Source organism: Haliotis rubra, unplaced genomic scaffold (genome assembly GCF_003918875.1).
Source record: "Haliotis rubra isolate DU_JTF1 unplaced genomic scaffold, ASM391887v1 Scf55, whole genome shotgun sequence".
NCBI classification, from domain to species: domain Eukaryota; kingdom Metazoa; phylum Mollusca; class Gastropoda; order Lepetellida; family Haliotidae; genus Haliotis; species Haliotis rubra.
In genome coordinates, this window is record NW_025767246.1 from 1,823,170 (window position 1) to 1,844,873 (window position 21,704).

At 40.2% G+C, this 21,704-nt stretch overlaps 1 protein-coding gene across 3 annotated transcripts in view; it reads right to left on the minus strand.

The window, feature by feature from the left end:
• Positions 1-3,829: 3,829 nt before the first annotated feature.
• Positions 3,830-21,704, minus strand: part of LOC124253742 (CDK5 and ABL1 enzyme substrate 1-like) — a 41,518-nt gene continuing 23,643 nt past the window's right edge. For 2 of the 3 annotated variants that reach the window (XM_046687569.1, XM_046687567.1), the window contains exons 4-13: positions 21,498-21,572; positions 19,713-19,842; positions 19,092-19,197; positions 15,239-15,319; positions 11,547-11,647; positions 8,951-9,057; positions 8,117-8,153; positions 7,806-7,868; positions 6,899-7,003; positions 3,830-6,478 (exon numbers count right to left, since the gene is read on the minus strand). In XM_046687569.1, the coding sequence (XP_046543525.1) occupies positions 6,338-6,478; positions 6,899-7,003; positions 7,806-7,868; positions 8,117-8,153; positions 8,951-9,057; positions 11,547-11,647; positions 15,239-15,319; positions 19,092-19,197; positions 19,713-19,842; positions 21,498-21,572 (946 nt within the window). In that variant the 3' untranslated portion in view covers positions 3,830-6,337. The remainder of the gene's footprint in view (positions 6,479-6,898; positions 7,004-7,805; positions 7,869-8,116; positions 8,154-8,950; positions 9,058-11,546; positions 11,648-15,238; positions 15,320-19,091; positions 19,198-19,712; positions 19,843-21,497; positions 21,573-21,704) is intronic. The other variant, XM_046687568.1, reaches the window with a different exon arrangement.

The window sequence follows — 21,704 nt, forward strand, 5'->3', positions numbered from 1 at the left end:
AGTGTATTCCAAGAAACAGGCTTGTCTTCACTTCACATGACAAATGACACAGGTTAAATGGTTATGGAATATGAAACGTACATATATTCTGTGTAATCATTGGTCGGCTTGATGGAGTTGAAACATTACATGAGGTGTCCTTGAAATCAGAAGCTACTATATGATATGCTGATCCAATAATAGATCTGCATGATGACGTGTCGGAACACATTGTGTCTTACTTCACTGATGCCTTGTTCAAGCATCAGACTATCCTTGTCTTGTGTTTCTCATCACCAGCGGGATGGCAGGAAGAAAAAAAATATTTTTCACTAATTTATTTTACAGAATTATAAAATTTTGATCACTTGGTCAGTATTTTTAAATCAATTCATGATGTCATTCGGGTCACTTTCCTTATGATTTATATTAAAAATAAATAAAGATGATGAATGATCAAGCTGACCTGGAATTTTCATGATCTGGTTAGAGTGTTTCTATTTGTCACATCAGGACATAAATTTCAACCTCACATGGTGAAATTATGCTAAAAAAAACCCCAGAAAATTCAGGGTGGGTGGAAGATGGACAGGCTGGAGCTAACTATCAAGAACCATTGGGTGAATTTGTGATTGAAACCAAAACCATAGGATCCTGGCATACCAAAGGGATGCAACTCTACACAGTGAATTCTGCCTTACATGTTGGGCCAGCTATGCCCGGATATGTTTAAAAAAATGTAAACCAGACCAAATGGTAATTTAAGATTTGTTTTACATCCTTCAAGGGAATAAAGGACACTATTATGAATACTGATGTTAAGCTGTATCACATTCCCATTATACAACAGCAGAACCCTGACGTCCTGTCGTTTATGAGTGAGTATGGTTTTACGCCGCTTTTAGCAATATATCAGCAACATCACGGCAGGGGACACCAGAAATGGTGTTCAAGCATTGTACCCATGTAGAGAATTGAACCTGGACGTTCAGCATGATGATCGAACTCTTTAACCACTAGGCTACCCCACCGCCCCGTCTACTTTGTGAGCTAATACTCCAGAGTTACTGGGTCTACCAAGACCTTTTGACCTATAAATATGGTTTATGTACAGAATACCATTACTTGGGCTCAATAGTTCCCTGTTAAGCTGCCCAGAATGTTGTCTGTGATTCACATCTCCTGCCCACCCTGAATTTTAATTCCAGTGTGAAAGACTAAGTAGTTTTCTTATCTCTACTTTTGAAAATCTTTCTGGAAATTTATGCTCAGATGTGATAAAAAAATACGTACTTTGACAGTAATGAAAAAAAATCGCGGTCAGACTGTCTTTCATCAACGGCATTTAACTAAACAATTGTTCATGAACTCAATCGACAAATAAAATAAATTGACAACTATTACCAAGTGATCTACATTTTAAGATTTCCAAAAATAAGTTGCAGAATTAGTTAAAAACTTTTTTAATTTTTTTTATTTCCAGCTCTTCTTGCTAGATGAGAAACACATAAAACAGCATGGACGGCCTATTATTCCACACAACTATTCATGAAACATTTCATGACGTCAGAAGACAGACCCAAGGGAAGACAACTTGCAACCTTCTGCACACAGAGTAGGCATGAGTCGTGTCCCCTTAAAGGGACGTTTGTATATTGTGCTATCCCCAAGAGCATGGATCTGCCCCATTTATTTTGGTCTTGTCAACAATGGAAACATGTTTTCCTGATATAAGTGATAACACTGAGATTGTGATTCGACCAGTTCATACGTTCCATGAGCTGTTTGACTGTGTTGTCTGGGTTCACAAAGTGACTAGTGTTCAAGTGAGATCACACGGAGTTATGGCCCCTGTGTCCACAGTAAGTCGGAAGTGGGGAGCAGGAAGGGACATCTTCAGCTGAGTATTAGGAATAGCAGTAAACATTGCAGTAAAACAGGGCATATAATAGTAATATCAGAGGAATGGGTATACAAGTTATACACGAAATAAATCCAGTTTCCAGTCCACATAAATGCATGCTGGGTTAAACAGATTGCGGTATTAAAGGAATCCTTGAAGTCGGCTTCTGTAGGATCTGAATCAAATCCTTTAATGTTTTAACATTAGGTCTTTGGAAAGGACCCCCTACAGCTGTGCGTTTAACGTGAACACAGGACTGTCATTCTATATTTCTGTTTCGTTTGCACTACATCGAGAGAAAAAAACAAACAAAAAAACGCTCAAGTTTTCAAATAATGCAAAGTTCCGACAGGATATAAGACATAAAGTATCTCTGCCTTGTGTGAAAGAATATCTCTCCCCTTCCAAACAAACCACTAGAAGATCCTCTTGCCCCTCCCATCCTGTGCTCCCTACCGCCTTTCCTGTGCCCCTCCTTTCCGTCTTGTGCCCCTCCTTCTCCTCCTGTGCCCTAGTTATGTGAGATCACATGGTGCAACAGCACAAGCTAGGTATGACAACAATATAAAACCACTGTAAACGTAAATAGTAAGTAATCTCAGTAACAGAAATAAATATGGCCGCAACATTATAACAACAACCTTGGCTTTATGCTGGAGGGAGAACAGATGGCAACATTTGAAACTGAACTAAATGAAACGAATTTCTCTACCAACTACATTCCTATCGAACTTTTCTACGTTCTAAGCGAATATGCTCTACTTGTTAAACTCAAGCTTACTTTGTAAACTCTTGAAGGTTTTACAAGACAATCATCAAACAAAGTCAAATAAATTAACAAAATTAAATAGAAGTTTCTGGGGAAACGACATATCATGTTCTCCATATGATATCACGATACATCGATCATAATATGAAACGTTTTGCTATATGTTGATTAGGTGTGGTGAAATCTTGACTAAAACTATTTCAGAAAAAGTTCAAATGACAAGCTAGCTTCAGAATCATGTTCTCAGCAGCCATTTTAAGTACTGACCATGAAACGCTTATAACAACACATTTTTAATACAGTAGATCATGGTTATACCGAACACAAAGGTAACACTAATTTTCGTTCCATATAATCTTTGTTATACACGTTTAGACTATACAGAAAACAAATGGTTTGTCAAATCTGCTAGTTTACTCTAAACGTGTTTGTTGTAAACATTAGTAATATTTACTATATTTGACAAAAATGAAGGGTCAATGCGCGAGTATCAAGTTAGTTATTTTACCAAGTGTGTCGTCTTGTATCGATACTGAAAAAACCCAACATATTTTGTGCCGTATCAATGAATACAAACTCATAATGATTCCACCCAGAAATATGTTGTAGGGTATGATCAATACTTCAAGCTTTTTATTGATTACCTTCCTCTATCCCCCATCAACACATAATATCAAAATACAGTGTTATCAGTTTTTCTAACCGACAAGTCAAGCTTGATATCTAAACAACATTCCCATAACTTTCATGCACGTCGAGTTCATTTGACTTAGGGAGTTATATGGCCATGCGTCATTGCATTACTTGGTCTAGTCTCCACACTCTTCAAAATAAGGCGATTTAGGATCCATATAAATTACATGCACAGAGTAGAGTTTATGTGACTTCTCTGAGTTATAAATGTCCTTGACCCCAATCTTCACAGCATTTATGTACGTGTATTAATGGGCGATAGAGGAATGATTTGTATACAACCCCGCGCTGTACTGACGAATGTAGAAGAGTGAGTGAGTGAGTTTTGTTTTACACCGCACTCAGCAATATTCCAGCTATAAGACGGCAGTCTGTAAATAATCAATTCTGGACCAGACAATCCAGTGATCAACAGCATGAGCATCGATCTGCGCAATTGGGATACGATGCCTTGTGTCAACCAAGTCAGCAAGTCTGACCAACGGATCCCGTTAGTCGCCTCTTAGGACAAGCATGGGTTCTAAAGATCAATATTCTAACCCGGACCTTCATGGGTCCGATTGTAGAAGAGGTAATGTTCATGTGTAAAATATTTCAGACATCTGACTTCAATGTCAAATTGTAAATGATACATCCCGAGTTTCCAGATAAAACTTGGCATTGAAATACGTCACCTGTCAATGTAGCTTACATAAGTACATTACATTCATCATCATAAAACAATATCTAGACATCTGACTTTTGTCAAAGTGAGCATTAATACTTCAGCATATTCTTAACTGCTGCAAGGGTTAAAGCCTTAACAATTGATAACGCTAAAAAACATTTGACAGTTGGCCGTCAACAGCATCAGCAACAGCATCTCATCAATGCCATTAATTACAGGACAGCATGTTTTTACAACAAAACACCATTAAAAAGGCTCCATTCAAATGACTTTCCAGAAAACTGCTTGTTTCATTTCTTTATCTCTTTTGTCCACCTGTCTGTGACATGAGAGAGGATACGAGCCTGCTACCATACCATGATACAATCACATTACTCAAGTATGGCGACACTGTCCTCTCACTCAAAAACATTGTACACAGTCACTGAAGCTGAATCACTTGACTGGAGAACAGTATACAGGATTATTCAAGCAATCGTAACTATTGCCCACTGATCAGGTCAACCATGCACCACCATTAATGACCATGACCTTGGTAGCCTTTACATTACACAGGGACGATGACCTTTGACATTGGTGACCTCTTGCATTGCGAAGAGAACATTTCCTTTTTACTGATTGCTAAGCATTACTGAGATGTAGATCATAAGAGATATACAGTCCTGACAGATAGAATAAATCACTGGACTCATAACAATTTCAGCATTCATTTGTATCAGCAATATTACTAAGCTTATGTCATATGAATGCTTATAACCAATATTAACAAATGTTATCCTAACTTAATGAATATATTATGTTTTGGAAACAGACTCAACTTTCAACAAATTCTACATTGGAATTGAAGCCCCAAATACTATTAATTTAGAAATTCCTTAAATAGAAACCTATATGTTGATATGTATATAAAGTTTCGGTGTGAAATTTGTGAGAGATATGTCCAAAAACACAGTTTGAAGGCTGTGACTTAATCCACTAGTCTGAAGACAGAGTCTAGTAAAATTATCTTTGGTCCAGTATGTTCAGCAGGGCAGACACCACGGAGGATATCACCAGCTCTATCTCATTTTGGAGCAGTAGTATATTTTATGGTTCATTCATTATGGGATTTGGGTATGGGGATTGGGGAAGTGTTTGAGAAATGGGGCGTTGGTTGCATATGTGTGTCATGAAAAATACAGCAAAAGTGTGTGTGTGTGTGTGTGTGTGTGTGTGTGTGTGTGTGTGTGTGTGTGTGTGTGTTTTGGGGTGGGGCATCACTTTAGGGAGTGTGTTATTTTTTTGGAATAAATAATTCTAAATTTGAAAATTATCTAGGGATAATGTGATCCAGTGGTGCAACCAATCCCGCCAGATTCCAAAACAATTTTTTTATAACATTTGAACATTATCTATGGATAATGTCTATGGATAATGTGATACAATACTGCAACCAATCCCATCAACCTAACTACTCCAAGTAAATTACCAGTGCACCAGTACATGACCTCCATGTGAGGTCACCAAAAGCCAGGGTCACAGACTCTCAGATCTGTGATAGATATCAGGCCTGCATTGCTGTGCCTGGCTCCACAGCAGGGCCTTGTCAAAAGTGACCACTCCAGACAATAGGATAGACACAGAGCGACACGACAGACTGGGCAAGGAGCTCACTCCTCTCAACTTTTCCAAAAGAAAAATGTCATAGTTGCTGTCATATGTACTTACATGCCATAATATCTTACAGGATTTCTAGGAGAACTCTCTTAAGACACAATATCAAGTGTACCGGTAGGTGATTTTAACATGTAATCAGATACTGATACTTACTGGCAGATAATTAACATTGAGTTCCCTACCGTATGTGACACCAAACGACAAGGGGCAGGTAACTCTGCATACATGGATTATAATGAAGTACCACTAACCAAAAAAAATATTAAAAATTAGCCATTTCGTACAATATACGAACATTCTTTTGTGTAGGAAGTCATATTCTTACACTGAAATGCCCGACAAAAGACTAAATCGATTTTGAAATAACATGTTTAGCAACTGTTCAGCAGAGAATATGATCAGTCCTGTAGGAGCCACAAAGAATATTCTTGCTCTAGCCTTCACAGGCTGTAAATATGGGATTTATCAAAATGATGTTAATGTCATGTAAAGGTTTGTGAAACATGAAAATATATGAGTTGTGTTGAACTTATTCACACGTATATATCTTGGAAAGGAGACTTTTGTGTCTCAATGAGACAAATGAATTGATGAAGACATCCAATGAGTGTCTGCCAGTCTGTGCCCTGTGTGTCTATTTGCGAGCGGGGTGTGGTCACTGGGGCCAGTGTCATGACCGGTACAGCAGGCGCTGGTAGTGGGGGTACACCTCGTTGTCGGGGATGTGCAGGGAGAACTCCAAGGCAACCAGGCATGCAAACTCAAACGCCATTAGCTCCTTGCGATGCAGTCGAAAGTCATCTTCTATTTGCTGAAATAATATAAGGTCTCATTATTTTCTGAGTGAGTGAGTGAGTGAGTGAGTGAGTGAGTGAGTGAGTGAGTGAGTGAGTGAGTGAGTGAGTGAGTGAGTGAGTGAGTGAGTGAGTGAGTGAGTGAGTGAGTGAGTGAGTGAGTGAGTGAGTGAGTGAGTGAGTGAGTGAGTGAGTGAGTGAGTGAGTGAGTGAGTGAGTGAGTGAGTGAGTGAGTGAGTGAGTGAGTGAGTGAGTGAGTGAGTGAGTGAGTGAGTGAGGCCACTTTGAATAGTATTCCAGTCATATATAGGTGGTATTCTGTGCTAGTATAATATTATCCAGGCATTCTGTATTGGAAATATATGGTATACCAGGCTATTTATGCTGCATAAAATCTTACAAGATAATAACGTGTACCTACATCTAACATAACTCACCTCAAAGAGCTTTGTGAGCTCAGCCCCCTTGACATCATTGAGTTTTGCTGACAGCACCAGACAAGCACCTGCACATAGTTTCCTGTTCTGCTTGTTGACGACAGGCTGTAAATGAGGGATATATTCAGTAACAGGCTGTAAATGTGGGATATATTCAGTAACAGGCTGTAAATGTGGGATATATTCAGTAACAGGCTGCAAATGTGGGATATATTCAGTAACAGGCTGTAAATGTGGGATATATTCAGTAACAGGCTGTAAATGTGGGATATATTCAGTAACATGCTGTAAATATGGGATATATTCAGCAACAGGCTGTAAATGTGGGATATATACAGTAACAGGCTGTAAATGTGGGATATATACAGTAACAGGCTGTAAATGTGGGATATATTCAGTAACAGGCTGTAAATGTGGGACATTCAGTAACAGGCTGCAAACATGGGATATATACAGCAACAGGCTGTAAATGTGGGATATATACAGTAACAGGCTGTAAATGTGGGATATATACAGTAACAGGCTGCAAACATGGGATATATACAGTAACAGGCTGTAAATCTGGGACATATTCAGTAACAGGTATCAAAAATGACATATATATTCAGTAATTGACTGTAAATATGGTATACATTCAGTAAGAGCCAGTATATATGGGATATTTTCAGTAAAAGACTGTAAATATGATATACAGAAGTAATAATCTGTTACCAGTCACAAACATGGGATACATATATAAATGGAATGGTTACTAGCCAAACTGAAATTTTCCCCCTTTCCAGGTTTGACGCATACTGACATGAAATGACATTTGATACAACCAAAGTTTGTTCAGTAAAACATACTTTTATTTTGATAAACTCAGTCAACTGTTTCTATCCAATCAATAACTCAACTCATGCCTTACCTTGAGAATAAGTTTTTCAAAAAAGACATGAGCTTGGGCCAGAGTCCACATGTCAACACCGCACTGAAAATAATAAAGGGATGTGATAAGATGAGTGAGAGAAACTGCATCATGTAACTTCTGTGTGACTCTGTATCAAGTCATTATTATGGGATTGTGAGTAACAATTGTACCATGTGACATCTTTGGAAGTGAGTGAGAACCACATTGTGTGGATACTTCAGAATGTGGAACGAGGATTTGTGAGTACTGTATCCTTTGATAGCACCATTTCACTGAATACTACACCTCAACATAAACATATCCCTCACCTTGACCATAGAGATGTTCCTCATCTCCCTCTTGATGCTGTAAAAGTGACCAAAAATGTTTGTGTGAGTGAGTGAATGCTATCCCAACTGCATTTATGACCATATAACACTAATTTATGACACTAACACAGGGATTGGGATCCTGAACTTTGACAATGGGCCATTTTCAGGATTATTAGCCATTTTCTGAATTTAGAATGGGCCACTGCCCTTGTATCAATAGTAAACTTCAATATTTTAATAGGCCATTTTTTATTCTAATGTGCAAAATGGCCCATGGCCCCTGCCTTTCCCAATCCCTGCTAACAAATCAAGAAACAATATAAATTACAGCTTAAATGTCCTAAATGAATAATAATGAGTAATAAGCATGATGATGATGATGATGATGATGATGATGATGGAGGAGGAGGAGATAATAATGATAGGTTTCTTTACACAGTGCAAACTAAAGAGCATATAACATTACTATCTGGGTAAAATAACCAGTGAGTGTTCAAAAGTTTATTCTCAACACCCTGGGGAGTATGCAACCCAAGTAATGTTAGGTGCAAGGTTCACATCCACATAACCATCTCATCCTACCAGGTACCCAGTCAGTGCTGACTGAACAGAGTCATATTACTAACAAAGTTATTTGTGTAAGGAGACACAACATCGTCTTTAACTCAGTGGTTTGCAATACAATATCCCTGGACACTCAGGAGTCTTGCTAGCTGTGTGCGGTCACCCATCCACCTCATCTCACACACCAACCTTACCCAGCCTTTATTCTAACCCGAGTACAATTGACAAGGCCACAAACCACCACCAATCAGAATGTCAGCATTGTACCTGCGCAGTTTGGAGAGGCTGAGCTGAATGTTGGGGAACTTGTCTTTGAATTTCTCATTGAGCTCCTTCTTCAGGCTTGAGGGCTTCACGTACTCGATGACAGAGGTCTGTAATACATCAGGCAATGCCATACATGAAACTGTAAAATGTGGGTATTTCTCAGTACTTCTTGGGAGGATTACAGTCAAATCCTGATGAGTCGAATGCCGGTGTCTCGAATATTATGCATAACTCGAAGTACCTGTCGGTCCCGACTATTCCCTGTTATAGTTGTCATCATTTGATTTCTGGTTACACCAACTCGTCTCATAAATACACACAATGACCGAGAAGGAAATTTGGTCCCATGAGATTCAAACAACAGCAATATTGTATACATAAGCTGAAGTCAGTCAATGAGAAGTTGGTTGGTGTAGCAAACTGATCCAATTAACAAACCAGCACGGCTCACACCTTTCCGCCATTGACAGGAGGGTTGTATCCCATAACCCCTACATGCCACTACCCCTACAGCCCAGTATCCCTACAATTAGTTAAAACAACACACGGCATTTACCTGTCTGGCATAATGAACTGACCCAAAGAGAGATTAGTGCATAGAGTATACAGATGAGATCAAGGGAGGGATTAAACTGTTCTTTAGTGTTTTGTGTCAAGGAAATTTGGGATTAGCTAAAAGTTGTTTTAGTTTCATGATGAAAGATAAACCTCTAGTGAGTAGAACAATTTTACAAATTGGATAATGTGTAGGTTGTTAAATGTTGAAATTAAGTTGTTTTAGTGCCATGATAAAACATACACAGTATTATTGAGAAGTGGAGGGAAATGAGAAGGTGAGACGAGAAAGTAAATTGAGATAGTTCGATATAGTATATAGCTGTTGACAACAAACTAACATTTATTAATTTGTTAATGTCCATCAAAGAATCATGATGACGAATTATTGTTTATTCTTATTAAAATCTTGATGATGACAAATGATGATCACTTTTCATTAAAATCATTCTCTCAACCTTTTAGTTGTGTGTTGTTATGTCTCTTAAGTGGATTAGTCCATTGTGTGGAATAGGTAACAGGCAGTGGGTTAACAGTGCAACAGACCGTAAACTATCTTGTTATAAGCTGTAGGGGTAGTGGCATGTAGGGGTAATGGGGGGTTACCGACAGGAGAGTTCAAAAGGCAGATTAGTGATTTTACGGAAATCACTGTCTGTGCTAATCAGACTGGAACTGATAAGGTGCCCCTATTAGTGATAGGGAAATCATTAGGTAAACAAATGCTTAGGTGGAGGAATTAGGACTGGATCATCTCTTTTTCTACCCTCCTAGACATACTTATGTCTTGAATACATCGACAAGTCGAATTTATCACTTGGTCCCCAGCGATTTGACTCATCAGGATTTGACTGTATTATTATTATAGGATATTTATATAGCGCACATATCCACGCACTAGTGCATGCTCAAGGCGCTGGTATTTTTTCCCTCGATCACTGGATGTCAATCCCAACGGCACATCGCATTATCAATCTCAACTCCCTGGGGAGTATACAACCCTTGCAGCCACTAGGCGCACCGAGTTATTGTGGCTTTCTCATCCTAACGAGGTACCCATTCACAGCTGGGTGGACTGGGACACATAGTCACAGTACTTTGTCCATGTTCACTGCATGTTGCTGTACCCGTAACTAGGTGTTTGCACGTATTGATGTGGCCACCATCTGGTCAAATACCAACGGATTCGTGGGTTCTTTTAAGTGCACAGGGCTGTGTACTGTACACTAGGGGTTGTGACAACACTGAAAGAGTCTGCACACAAAGTTGACTCCAAGGTATTTACACCCGGTCACAGGTGGGCTCGATCCCGACACCTCAACCTCGCTGGAACACTAGCCTGGCGCCTTAGCCAGCTCGCCCACCACGCCCCCAGGATTATCCCAGGATTATCCCAGACATAACAGAGCATACACTTTATTATGAAATATCATGACGATTACTTTGCACCTATCTTCCAGAAATGGCTCTTATTTCCCAAGTATGGATTACTCTGTTTCGTGATTAACCACAGTTGTCCAAAACTCAATGTTTAACTTCTGGGAATGCTATACTTTAACAGATCGTCAGCCTCAACACCAAACTATTTATGACACAGATTTGTTGATTTTGTTAAATCAGTTTATGATTGTCCCAAAATTGCATATATCAATAATGCACTCACTGTAATATCTTGTCTGAGTGACTCATACCCCTTGAAACATGGGCCAGAATATCTAGTGATTGGTCGTATGAGTAACAATCTACACCCTCTGAGAATGTCAGTGAGTCTGATCGACCAATCCACCTTGTCGCTGTGGACTTATTACAGTGTAAAATCCCCCCAGCAGTTGACAACAAGTGAGAGCCTCCTTCTTGCCAATCTTGGCGCGGTGGGGTAGCCTAGTGGTTAAAGCATCGCTCATCATGCAGACGACCCGGCTTCGATTCCTCATGTGGGTACAAGGTGTGAAGCCCATTTCTGACGTTGCCATGATGTTGCTGGAATATCGCTAAAAATGGTTTAAAACCATACTGACTCACTCACTCATGCCAATCTTACCACATAGGAAGGGAAGGTCATCAGAGTCCTGTAGCTCCCAGACTGCAGTTCAGGATCATCCAGCAGGTTGGGGTCGTAGAAGTCGGTGTTTTCTTCTGGGACTGAACAGGCAGTAAAGGGTTATATTACACAATCATTCTCTTCCATGTTGCAGCAAAAAACTAATCTGGTCAACTACATGATAAAGAGGATAGGAAATAAAAGAAAGTTTGAATGAAGGGGCTGGTCCCAAAACTGCTTCTACCGTTCACAGCTACTTTCCTTGTTGCTAATACTGGTGAAGCAACATTTCAGGCAAATGATGGTGGCATTTCAAATTTCAACAAAAAAGTCTGGACCAGATGAACCAGTGATTGTTATTTTTAGAAATGATCCACATCATCGACTACGATGACACTCTAACACCCTCTCTGACCATTGAATCAACTGGTAGTCTCTTACGACCAGTGTAGAATGCTAGGGAAGCCCCACAAGGCTATGTTGCCGGGGACAACAGGACTGTGTATCCATGGTAACACTCCAGTGGTTATTTATTGTGGTAAACAATGCCTTACGTACTTGTCTCATTCCACCCTTTAAGTGTTGAATATCAGTTTCCCTCAATGGACTGAGAATGTCGGTCAGTGACCATGTCACTATTGTTCATTGCAACATCTTGTATTAAGGCAACATGCTTCTGATAGATGCAGTCTGGCACATTTGAGTTAAACATTCTTGTGCTGTGTGCGAATTTACCAGTTCCTTACCCCTTGTTCTTGGACAGTATTTGACACTTCACCTCCTTACCCCAGTTATCAGACAACTCACACCTTACCTCAGTATTAGACACCCCTCCTTACCCCAGTTATCAGACAACTCACCCTTACCTCAGTATTAGACACCCCTCCTTACCCCAGTTATCAGACAACTCACCCTTACCTCAGTATTAGACACCCCCTCCTTACCCCAGTTATCAGACAACTCACCCTTACCTCAGAATTAGACACCCCCTCCCTTACTCCAGTTATCAGACAACTCACCCTTACCTCAGTATTAGACACCCTCTCCTTACCCCAGGTATCAGACAACTCACCCTTTACCTCAGTATTAGACACCCCTCCTTACCCCAGTTATCAGACAACTCACCCTTACCTCAGTATTAGACACCCTCTCCTTACCCCAGGTATCAGACAACTCACCCTTTACCTCAGTATTAGACACCCTCTCCTTACCCCAGGTATCAGACAACTCACCCTTTACCTCAGTATTAGACACCCCCTCCTTACTGCAGTTATCAGACATCTCACCCTTTACCTCAGTATTAGACACCCCCTCCTTACCCCAGTTATCAGACAACTCACTCTTTACCTCAGAATTAGACACCCCCTCCTTACCCCAGTTATCAGACAACTCACTCCTTACCTCAGTATTAGACACCCCTCCATACCCCAGTTATCAGACAACTCACCCTTTACCTCAGTATTAGACACCCCCTCCTTACCCAGTTATCAGACAACTCACCCTTTACCTCAGTATTAGACACCCCCTCCTTACCCCAGTTATCAGACAACTCATTACATTGATAAATATTAGACATTTCCCTCCTTACCCCAGTTATCAGACAAATTCCATAGGTAAATATTAGACCCCCCCAGACCCTCCAACTTCCTTATGCAAGTATTAGACAACTCTTCTTACCGCAGTATTAGACTCATTCCTTACTCTAGTATTAGACATCCCTCAACCTCCTTACCCCAGTATTCATAACTCTCTTCTTACCCAAGTATTCATAACTCTCTTCTTACCCCAGTATTCCAAACTCTCTTCTTGTCCCAGTATTCGTAACTCTCTTCTTACCCCAGTATTCATGACTCTCTTCTTACCCCAGTATTCATGACTCTCTTCCTACCCAAGTATTCACAACTCTCTTCTTACCCCAGTATTCACAACTCTCTTCTTACCCCAGTATTCATAACTCTCTTCTTACCCCAGTATTCACAACTCTCTTCTTACCCCAGTATTCATGACTCTCTTCCTACCCCAGTATTCATGACTCTCTTCCTACCCCAGTATTCATAACTCTCTTCTTACCCCAGTATTCACAACTCTCTTCTTACCCTAGTATTCATGACTCTCTTCCTACCCAAGTATTCACAACTCTCTTCTTACCCCAGTATTCATAACTCTCTTCTTACCCCAGTATTCACAACTCTCTTCTTACCCTAGTATTCATAACTCTCTTCTTACCCCAGTATTCATAACTCTCTTCTTACCCCAGTATTCACAACTCTCTTCTTACCCCAGTATTCATAACTCTCTTCTTACCCCAGTATTCCTAACTCTCTTCTTACCCCAGTATTCATAACTCTCTTCTTACCCCAGTATTAGACAACTCTTGCCGTATCCCAGAAATCCTACTCCTGTCGTAGGTAACATGAAAGTCCTACTTACCAGATTGTTAGGTTTTGTTTAAAAGGTCTCCAAAATTTTCTTGCTTTCATTGTAAAATATACAGTTATTTGGCGTGTATGTTGCCATGGTTACAATAAAAGGAGACTGTGAGTGCAGCAGCATCAACAGCAGCAGCAGCAGCAGCAACACATGCACCTACCACAATATCATGTGGACACAATTAACCTACAACATTACATGATGACCCGACGAGCGAGTGGATATGACACAACGTCACAGTCAGCATAATTCCAGCTAAATCACAGCAGCCTGGACTCGTCAAACGTCTGGACAGGGCAAACAAAAGATTAAAAGCATGAGCAGTTACTCAAAGCCATCCAGGCCTGACCAACCGATCCCCAATTTAGACAGCTCTTACGACATGCAAAAGGTACTGGGTACTGATTCCAGAAGCCCACTTGGGCTGAAGGGGTCGTTGTCGGCACAGGTACTACAGATATGTATCCCAGGTACGCTTCTGTATACAGATATGTACCCTAAACAAAGTCAAAATACAGAAACGTACCCGGTACCCTAAAAGGCGGACCAGTCCATATTCCTCAATCCAAAACCGAAACCGCATGTAGTTGTTCCCGTTCAACTGATTGCGAGTGGTATTCATATGCATTACGAAATATCCGTTACTGTGTATTCTCATTACTTACATAACGCAATCAAATGTATCTAATACAACGGTATGACAACTCCGATCAAGAATACGACACAATGGGAATGGAATCGTCCTAGGGTACGTTTCTGTATTCTCATTATGGCCAAGGTATACAGAAACGTACCTGGGGTACATATCTGTAGTACCCGTGCCGACAACGACCCCTTCAGCCCCACTTGGTACTGATGATTAAAGTGCAACATGATCACGAATATTAAGATTAGTGTTTGACAAAGTGCAGTTAAAGGAACAGCAAAGCAGAAGTGCAAGACAGATAACAGATTTATGCTGAGGATCAGACATGGAAACACTGGGACCTCTGTTACCATGGTTACAATGTATTTTTGACACGATGAGCACACTGAGCTTGCTCACCATGTCAGTTGTCATTCATACAAATGTTTGAAATTTCGCCGTTCTTTCCCAAAAGAAGTTATTACTCTGAGGTTTCACTTCATATCTAAAGTAGAAAAGTCCACTACATGATGAAAGGAAGTATTTTCGGGAAATATTGAAAGCATCGATGAACAGAGACCCCAATTTGAAGGACACAGGAGGTGTTAGGATTGTGAGAAGCTGCTAGTGGTTTTACCTCTCTCCAGGGCAGAAAACAGCCCCGAACGCTGGAAAAACATGCTAGGGTCATGTGAGTGACTCCGCAAGTACTCCCGGCCTGATCATGAAGACAGCGGAAACACAAAGGTAGTCAAATCATATTCATCAAACTTCAAACTCAAAAGTCAATGTAACATACCAGCACTGAAACATGCAATTAATCAGTTGTTCTTCATCTCAGTAAAAAATCTTCATCTATTACAAAAACAATATCAATCAAAATTCAATTTGATAATGTTTAGTACAAGCTAAAAAAAAATCAGGAAATTAAAAAACTCACTATTGTTAATATCTCACACATTTCATTTTTAATTTAACTACACACATCAACTACTACATAGTTTGCGATCATAGCCACGATGTGTGTACAAAATTTGTTAATTTCGAGTTTGTAGTATACTACCAAATATTTTTATAGGACAATCTGACTTTTCTTTACACCTTAGCAGATTGTTTAGTGCATGGTGAGAATTGAACACTGAACGCATCATGCAAAACCGTTTCCTAAGAACACGAGGTGAATGAACAGCGTGTGGATGACTCCATAGTACGGGGGAGACGGCACGAGACTGAAGGGGGAGATGACGACACATCACTGATGACAAAGAATCTACATTCTCTGTATCTCACCAAACTTGATCTTAAACTCCAATAACATACCTCATACCCCTTCAAGAGTAGATCTACTGGATTAATCAGGTGTGGCAATTATGGTAGTAAGTGAGTGTTCTTCGTAGAGGATTAAGTTCAAAGTACTATATAGTCCTCAACTTCATGAGGCAAGAATGTCCACTAGCTTACATCAAAGTCTAGGTTTCACAATCACTGTTTCAAGCTGACTTGGTTTGGTGCATAAACCATTGTAAACAGACCTACACATATCAATAGTGGTGGCAAGTTGTCATGTGCATAGGGCTCAGGTCACAAATCAGGTGAAGTTAAGAAGCAATGGACGCAGAGAGTGTTTGGATGGGTGCCCGTGTTTGGCAGCTTGACTCCTGAGACTTTCTAGGACTTCAGTCCTGCCCCACAACGAGGCACATGTGATACATGTGGTCTCACTTTTGGCCAGTGAGTTTCTTAAAAATTGTCTCTGTTTACTCAGCAGAAAATGGGTACGCAGTGGGATAAAGTCATGTGACTATAACCCTCAAGCTGGAGCTATCCGGGGTAATATCATAATAATAGTCAGACTGCTTGGGCGCTTCCAGCATGCGTTGTGCATGGAGCAATGCACATGATAAATGGACTATAATTTATTATTAATAGCCCAATCAGAGAAAGTTTGACAAAATGAACATCCAGATTTCGAAAACAGGTTGTAAGAATGCCTTTGATCTATCTGAGGGCAGACGTCAATGTGTGTGAACTCAAAGATTGAGCATTTACCATAATTACTGTTGTGATTGATTAGCAAATCTTATTTTAGAAAAACCCTACTGAGAGTGAGAATTTCATATGACTGAAGCAAGTTTAGATTTCCTCAGGTTCTCAATCCCCCATCTCACTGGGGCTCCTTGTACATATCAAGGGACTTGTTTGTTTCTATCAAAATTATATACAGTCAAATCCCGATGAGTCGAATCGCTGGGGACCAAGTAATAAATTCGACTTATCGATGTATTCGAGACATAGGTATGTCCATGAGGGTAGACAAAATGATGATGCAGTCCTAATTCCTCCACCTAAGCATTTGTTTACCTAATGATTTCCCTATCACTAATAGGGGCACCTTATCAGTTCCAGTCTGATTAGAACAGACAATGATTTCCATAAAATCACTAATCTGCCTTTTGAACTCACCCGTCAATGGCAGAAAGGTGTGAGCCGCGCTGGTTTGTTAATTGGATCTGTTTGCTACACCAATCAACTTCTCATTAACTGACTTCGGCTTACGTATACAAGATTGCTGTTGTTTGAATCTCATTGGACCAAATTCCCTGCTTGAGTCATTGTGTGTATTTAAGAGACGAATTCGTGTAATCGGAAATCAAATGATGACAACTATAACAGGGAATGGTCGGGACCGACAGGTACTTCGAGTTATGCATAATATTCGAGACACCGGCATTCGACTCATCGGGATTTGACTGTATATTCAGAGACTAAGAGTTAGCCTAAGGCAAATGTGGCAGCCATAACTATCGTTTCATTTTGTTAGTCTGTCAGGGATGAAATCTCTAATCCTTTTTGTCATCTCATTGCTCAGGCCGTCTTCTATGGTAGTCACTCTCATTTAGGAGCCATTCAAAAGATGAGTGAGTGAGTGACTTGAGTTTTACGCCGCTTTTAGCAATATTCCTGCAATATCACGGCGGGGGACACCAGAAATGGGCTTCACACATTGTACCCATGTGGGGAATCGGACCCGGGTCTTCGGCATGACGAGCGAACGCTTTAACCACTGGGTTACCCCACCACCCTCAAAATATGAACAGCAAGTTGATCATAAGGGGCTTAATCATTCATGCTCTAAAACTGGTGGTACCGTCATCGAGCAAAGTAATCAGCTTGAAATGGCAATGTTAAAACAAGACTTTGATATTGGCACGAGTACACTCTTGGCTTGGAAGATGGCCTGTCCTGAGAATGTTTCACAGACTGAGAGAAGGACAAGATGTTTATAAGTAGGCAGCGTCCTGATCCACACAGTGTTCGTAGCATTATGACCCATCATAACTATTTACCTTGTCACAGGTTACGAGCATCGTAGTGCTATGAACAATTTGTGGATGGGGACCCAGATGAAACAAAATTAGACCCGTCACCAAAAAAGCAGCTATAAAGTTCGGTGACACTTTGAACACATCTGCACATGCAGAGACTGTGCCGGAAATTTGAAAATGAGGGAGAGATCTGTGGTCTGAGTTCCAGAAAGGAAGTATATCCATACAACTAGTGGGAGAGTATGACAGTCATAGCTATGACCATAGACATGTTTTTCACATACTTAGTCATTAACACTTAAAATGTTCATCACAGCTACCTCTGGTCAAGTCATTCTTCTGTATATTTCTGTCACACATTGAAACCTGTGTAGATACATCTCTTTAAATACAGGCAGATATTTTCCTTTCAAAGAAATAGTTTTGATTTATCATATCTGATAAATACGATATAATTTTCATGTCTGCATAAAAACATCAAATAGAGAACTGCTTCGGGTCATGCACACTTCCACATCTCTCTAAATATATTGCAGCGATTTCTTGGACTGACTGACTGACTGAGTTTGGTTTCACGCCGCTTTTAGCAATATTCCAGCAATATCACAGCAGGGGACACTAGAAATGGGCTTCACACATTGTACCCATGTGGGGATTCGAACCCGTATCTTCGGCATGACAAGCGAACGCTTTAACCACTAGGCTACCTCACAGCCCCCGATTTCTTGGAAATCATTAACTTTTAACTGGTTTTTTTTCATATTAACTGGCATGAGTATGGCGACTTTGCTTACACTTAGCTAGACTTTGAGATTTCTTGTCAATTTACATGTAATAAGGGTTCAAATAAATAGATCAGGAAATTTTGATTGTGTGTTTGATTGTTTTTCTGCAAATTCTTTCATGCACAACTAGTTCTAATAAGTGTGATCATAACTAAATTATTATGCCTCCCACTTGCCTCCTGGAGAAAACTCAGCATGTGACTATTTATCTCCTTACTATTTCATTAACATTACAGCCATCTCAAAATCTAGTGTCATTCACACTACAACACTGGGAACTCAGACATTCTGGGGCACATTGGTGATCAAACACTATTGTACAATACACTACAATCATCACTGACTCAAGTGACACACCCACACAACGACCTTCACCTACCTGCAGCTGGGGGAAGGAGAACTGACTCAGTGTGGGGTATTTCTGAACATGTCCTCTTCAACACCAGAGGACGGGACGGAACCAGAAACTCACTGTAGGACACGTCCTAGAAGAATATTTTCATCATTAACCAGCAACTACATGATCATTTTCATCCAGATTTGTTGATGGTGTGATTCCAATTGTAACATGACAGCATGAAAATAATCAAGTCTGGACCAGAAACATCAGCGGTTGTTATTATGGACAGATTACTATTTCTATTTCTTCATCCTTAGAAATGCTACCTAAAAAACATGCTTGAAACATTGACATAAATCATTCAAAAGCTGGGAACATTTGTGCATGGCAGGTCAGCTTATTTTCCACAAAAAGGATAGAAGACTCTTATCTGTTTATAAAGTTAGGACTGACTGACTGACAGACTGAGTTTGGTTTTACGCCGCTTTCAGCAATATTCCAGGAACATCACGGCGGGGGACACCAGAAATGGGCTTCACACATTGTGCCTATGTGGGGATTCGAACCCGGGTCTTCGGCATGACGAGCCAACGCTGTAAAAATTAGGCTACCCCACCGCCCCTATAAAGTTAGGAAGTCGTGTGCACAATGATTTCTTACCTGACCCTCTTCCACCTTGACTATTGCCTGCAGCCCTACATACAGCAGGCCATCTTGAGATGACACTGACCTTGACCCAGAGTGACCTGAGTGGTGGCGTGTGCGACCTTCTTCATTGTGACCTTCACTTCTGAAAGATGAATAGAAACTGTCAAAATTAGGCAATGTATATGATAAATGAATGTGATCTCTTCCTTACAATTGAACTCAGAAGTGTGAACATTACAAACAAGAGTCATCAGAAGATGACATATCCCCCCCGCCGGCCCCCCCATATTTGAAAGAACAAATCATCTGACAGTTTGTTTACTTAAAGTCCAGCTTGACTAAGTCCAAATCGTTTCCATGGAAATCATGAGAAATATAAATGCCAAAAATCTGTAAATAGCAAAAGGGACCATTTCAAAATTTGCCTAATATATATGCCAAGTTCTGTTGAAAGATACGTAACGCTTTTCGAGTTGTGCACCAGAAATGAAGCCCACCCCTCCCTTTTGAGACTAAGTCTGAATCGTTTTCATGGAAACCGAGAAAATAATAAATCACAAAGATCTGCAAATAGCAAAAGGCACCACTTTGGGATCAGCCTCACATATCTGCCAAGTTTTGCTGAAAGATATTATGAAGTTTTCCAGTTGTGCTCCGGAAACGAAACCCACCCACCCCTTCATGGAAACCGGGAAAAATAAAAATGCCAAAAATCTGCAAATAGCAAAAGGCACCACTTAAGGATCTGTTTGATATATCTACCAATTTTTGTTGAAAAATATTGAACGGTTTTGGAGTTATGCTCTGGAAACAAAATGATTACGGACGGACAGACGGACAAGGCGTCGACTATATCCCCCGCATTACATTCCGGGGGGATAAAAATTATTAAAAATGAAATTCAAGGACAAACAGCTGGGACATTTTTGGCACACAGCAAATGCCATGCTATCACTAGTATCAGTGAAAATATGCATCAAATGTGGAAATTTGTAACATATAGATCATCCACAAAACTAAGGGACGAAACTTTTAGTTAAAACAAATGAGTATGGAAAGGCTGTATCATCCTCAAAACCTCCAGGGATCGCAATTCCTCTCCTTGGTACTGGTCGCCTTGTACATTTTACTGACCACTCAAACATAGACAGACAGGAAAGGGAAATGGTAAGAGAGCTAACTACTATTACTAGAAACCAAAGCCGCCTCCATGTTTGACATGTTTAAATGGACATGAAGACATTCTTTCTAACAACATGATTTTAAAGATCTTTTCTTTTGTGTGAATTTCTCGCAAACTCAAAGTCAATGGGACTTGCTGCAGTGTAGCTTATCTTGTCAACCAAACATTGAGGCTGGTTTGTACACTGTATTCTGATCGGTATGTTAGACCAAGTAGCGCAGCCAATCAAATTGGCTAATGGAAATCAAGGGCGGGTAATTTGGATGGATCAGGGTTTAGCGTAGGTTTACTGAAATGCGAGTCCAGGCCCCGATTTCTCGAAACAAACTTAAGTCTGAGTTTTGACTTAAGTTCGAGTTTTTACTCAGATAGAGAAAATGCATTTAGCAGAATGAACTGAAATTGATATTAAACTCAAACATACTAGACAATTTGAGTTTGGTGGATGGATTACTTAAGTTGTTTGGGCTTTTTTTATTTTAAAAATGCAGTTGAGTTAAAAATTCAGCTGTTGCAAATTGTCAAACTCAGTTTGAAATTTGAGTAAAAACTTAAGTTTGTTTCGAGAAATCGGGGCCTGGAGTTAAAGCTGATGATGTTGTAATTGATCTCACCTATTTGCTGACCGCCTGTACGGCATCACGGAGCACATGGCGACGGGCGCCTTCATGCCAGTCACTATCACCACTCTGAAATACAGATCACTTCACTGTACATGGGTTGCTTTGTACACTCGATAACAAGGATAACATAATCATGATGCTGTCTGCCATTTAATGCCCGGAACTACAGTGTCCTTGAGATTGAACATCTTTTCATCA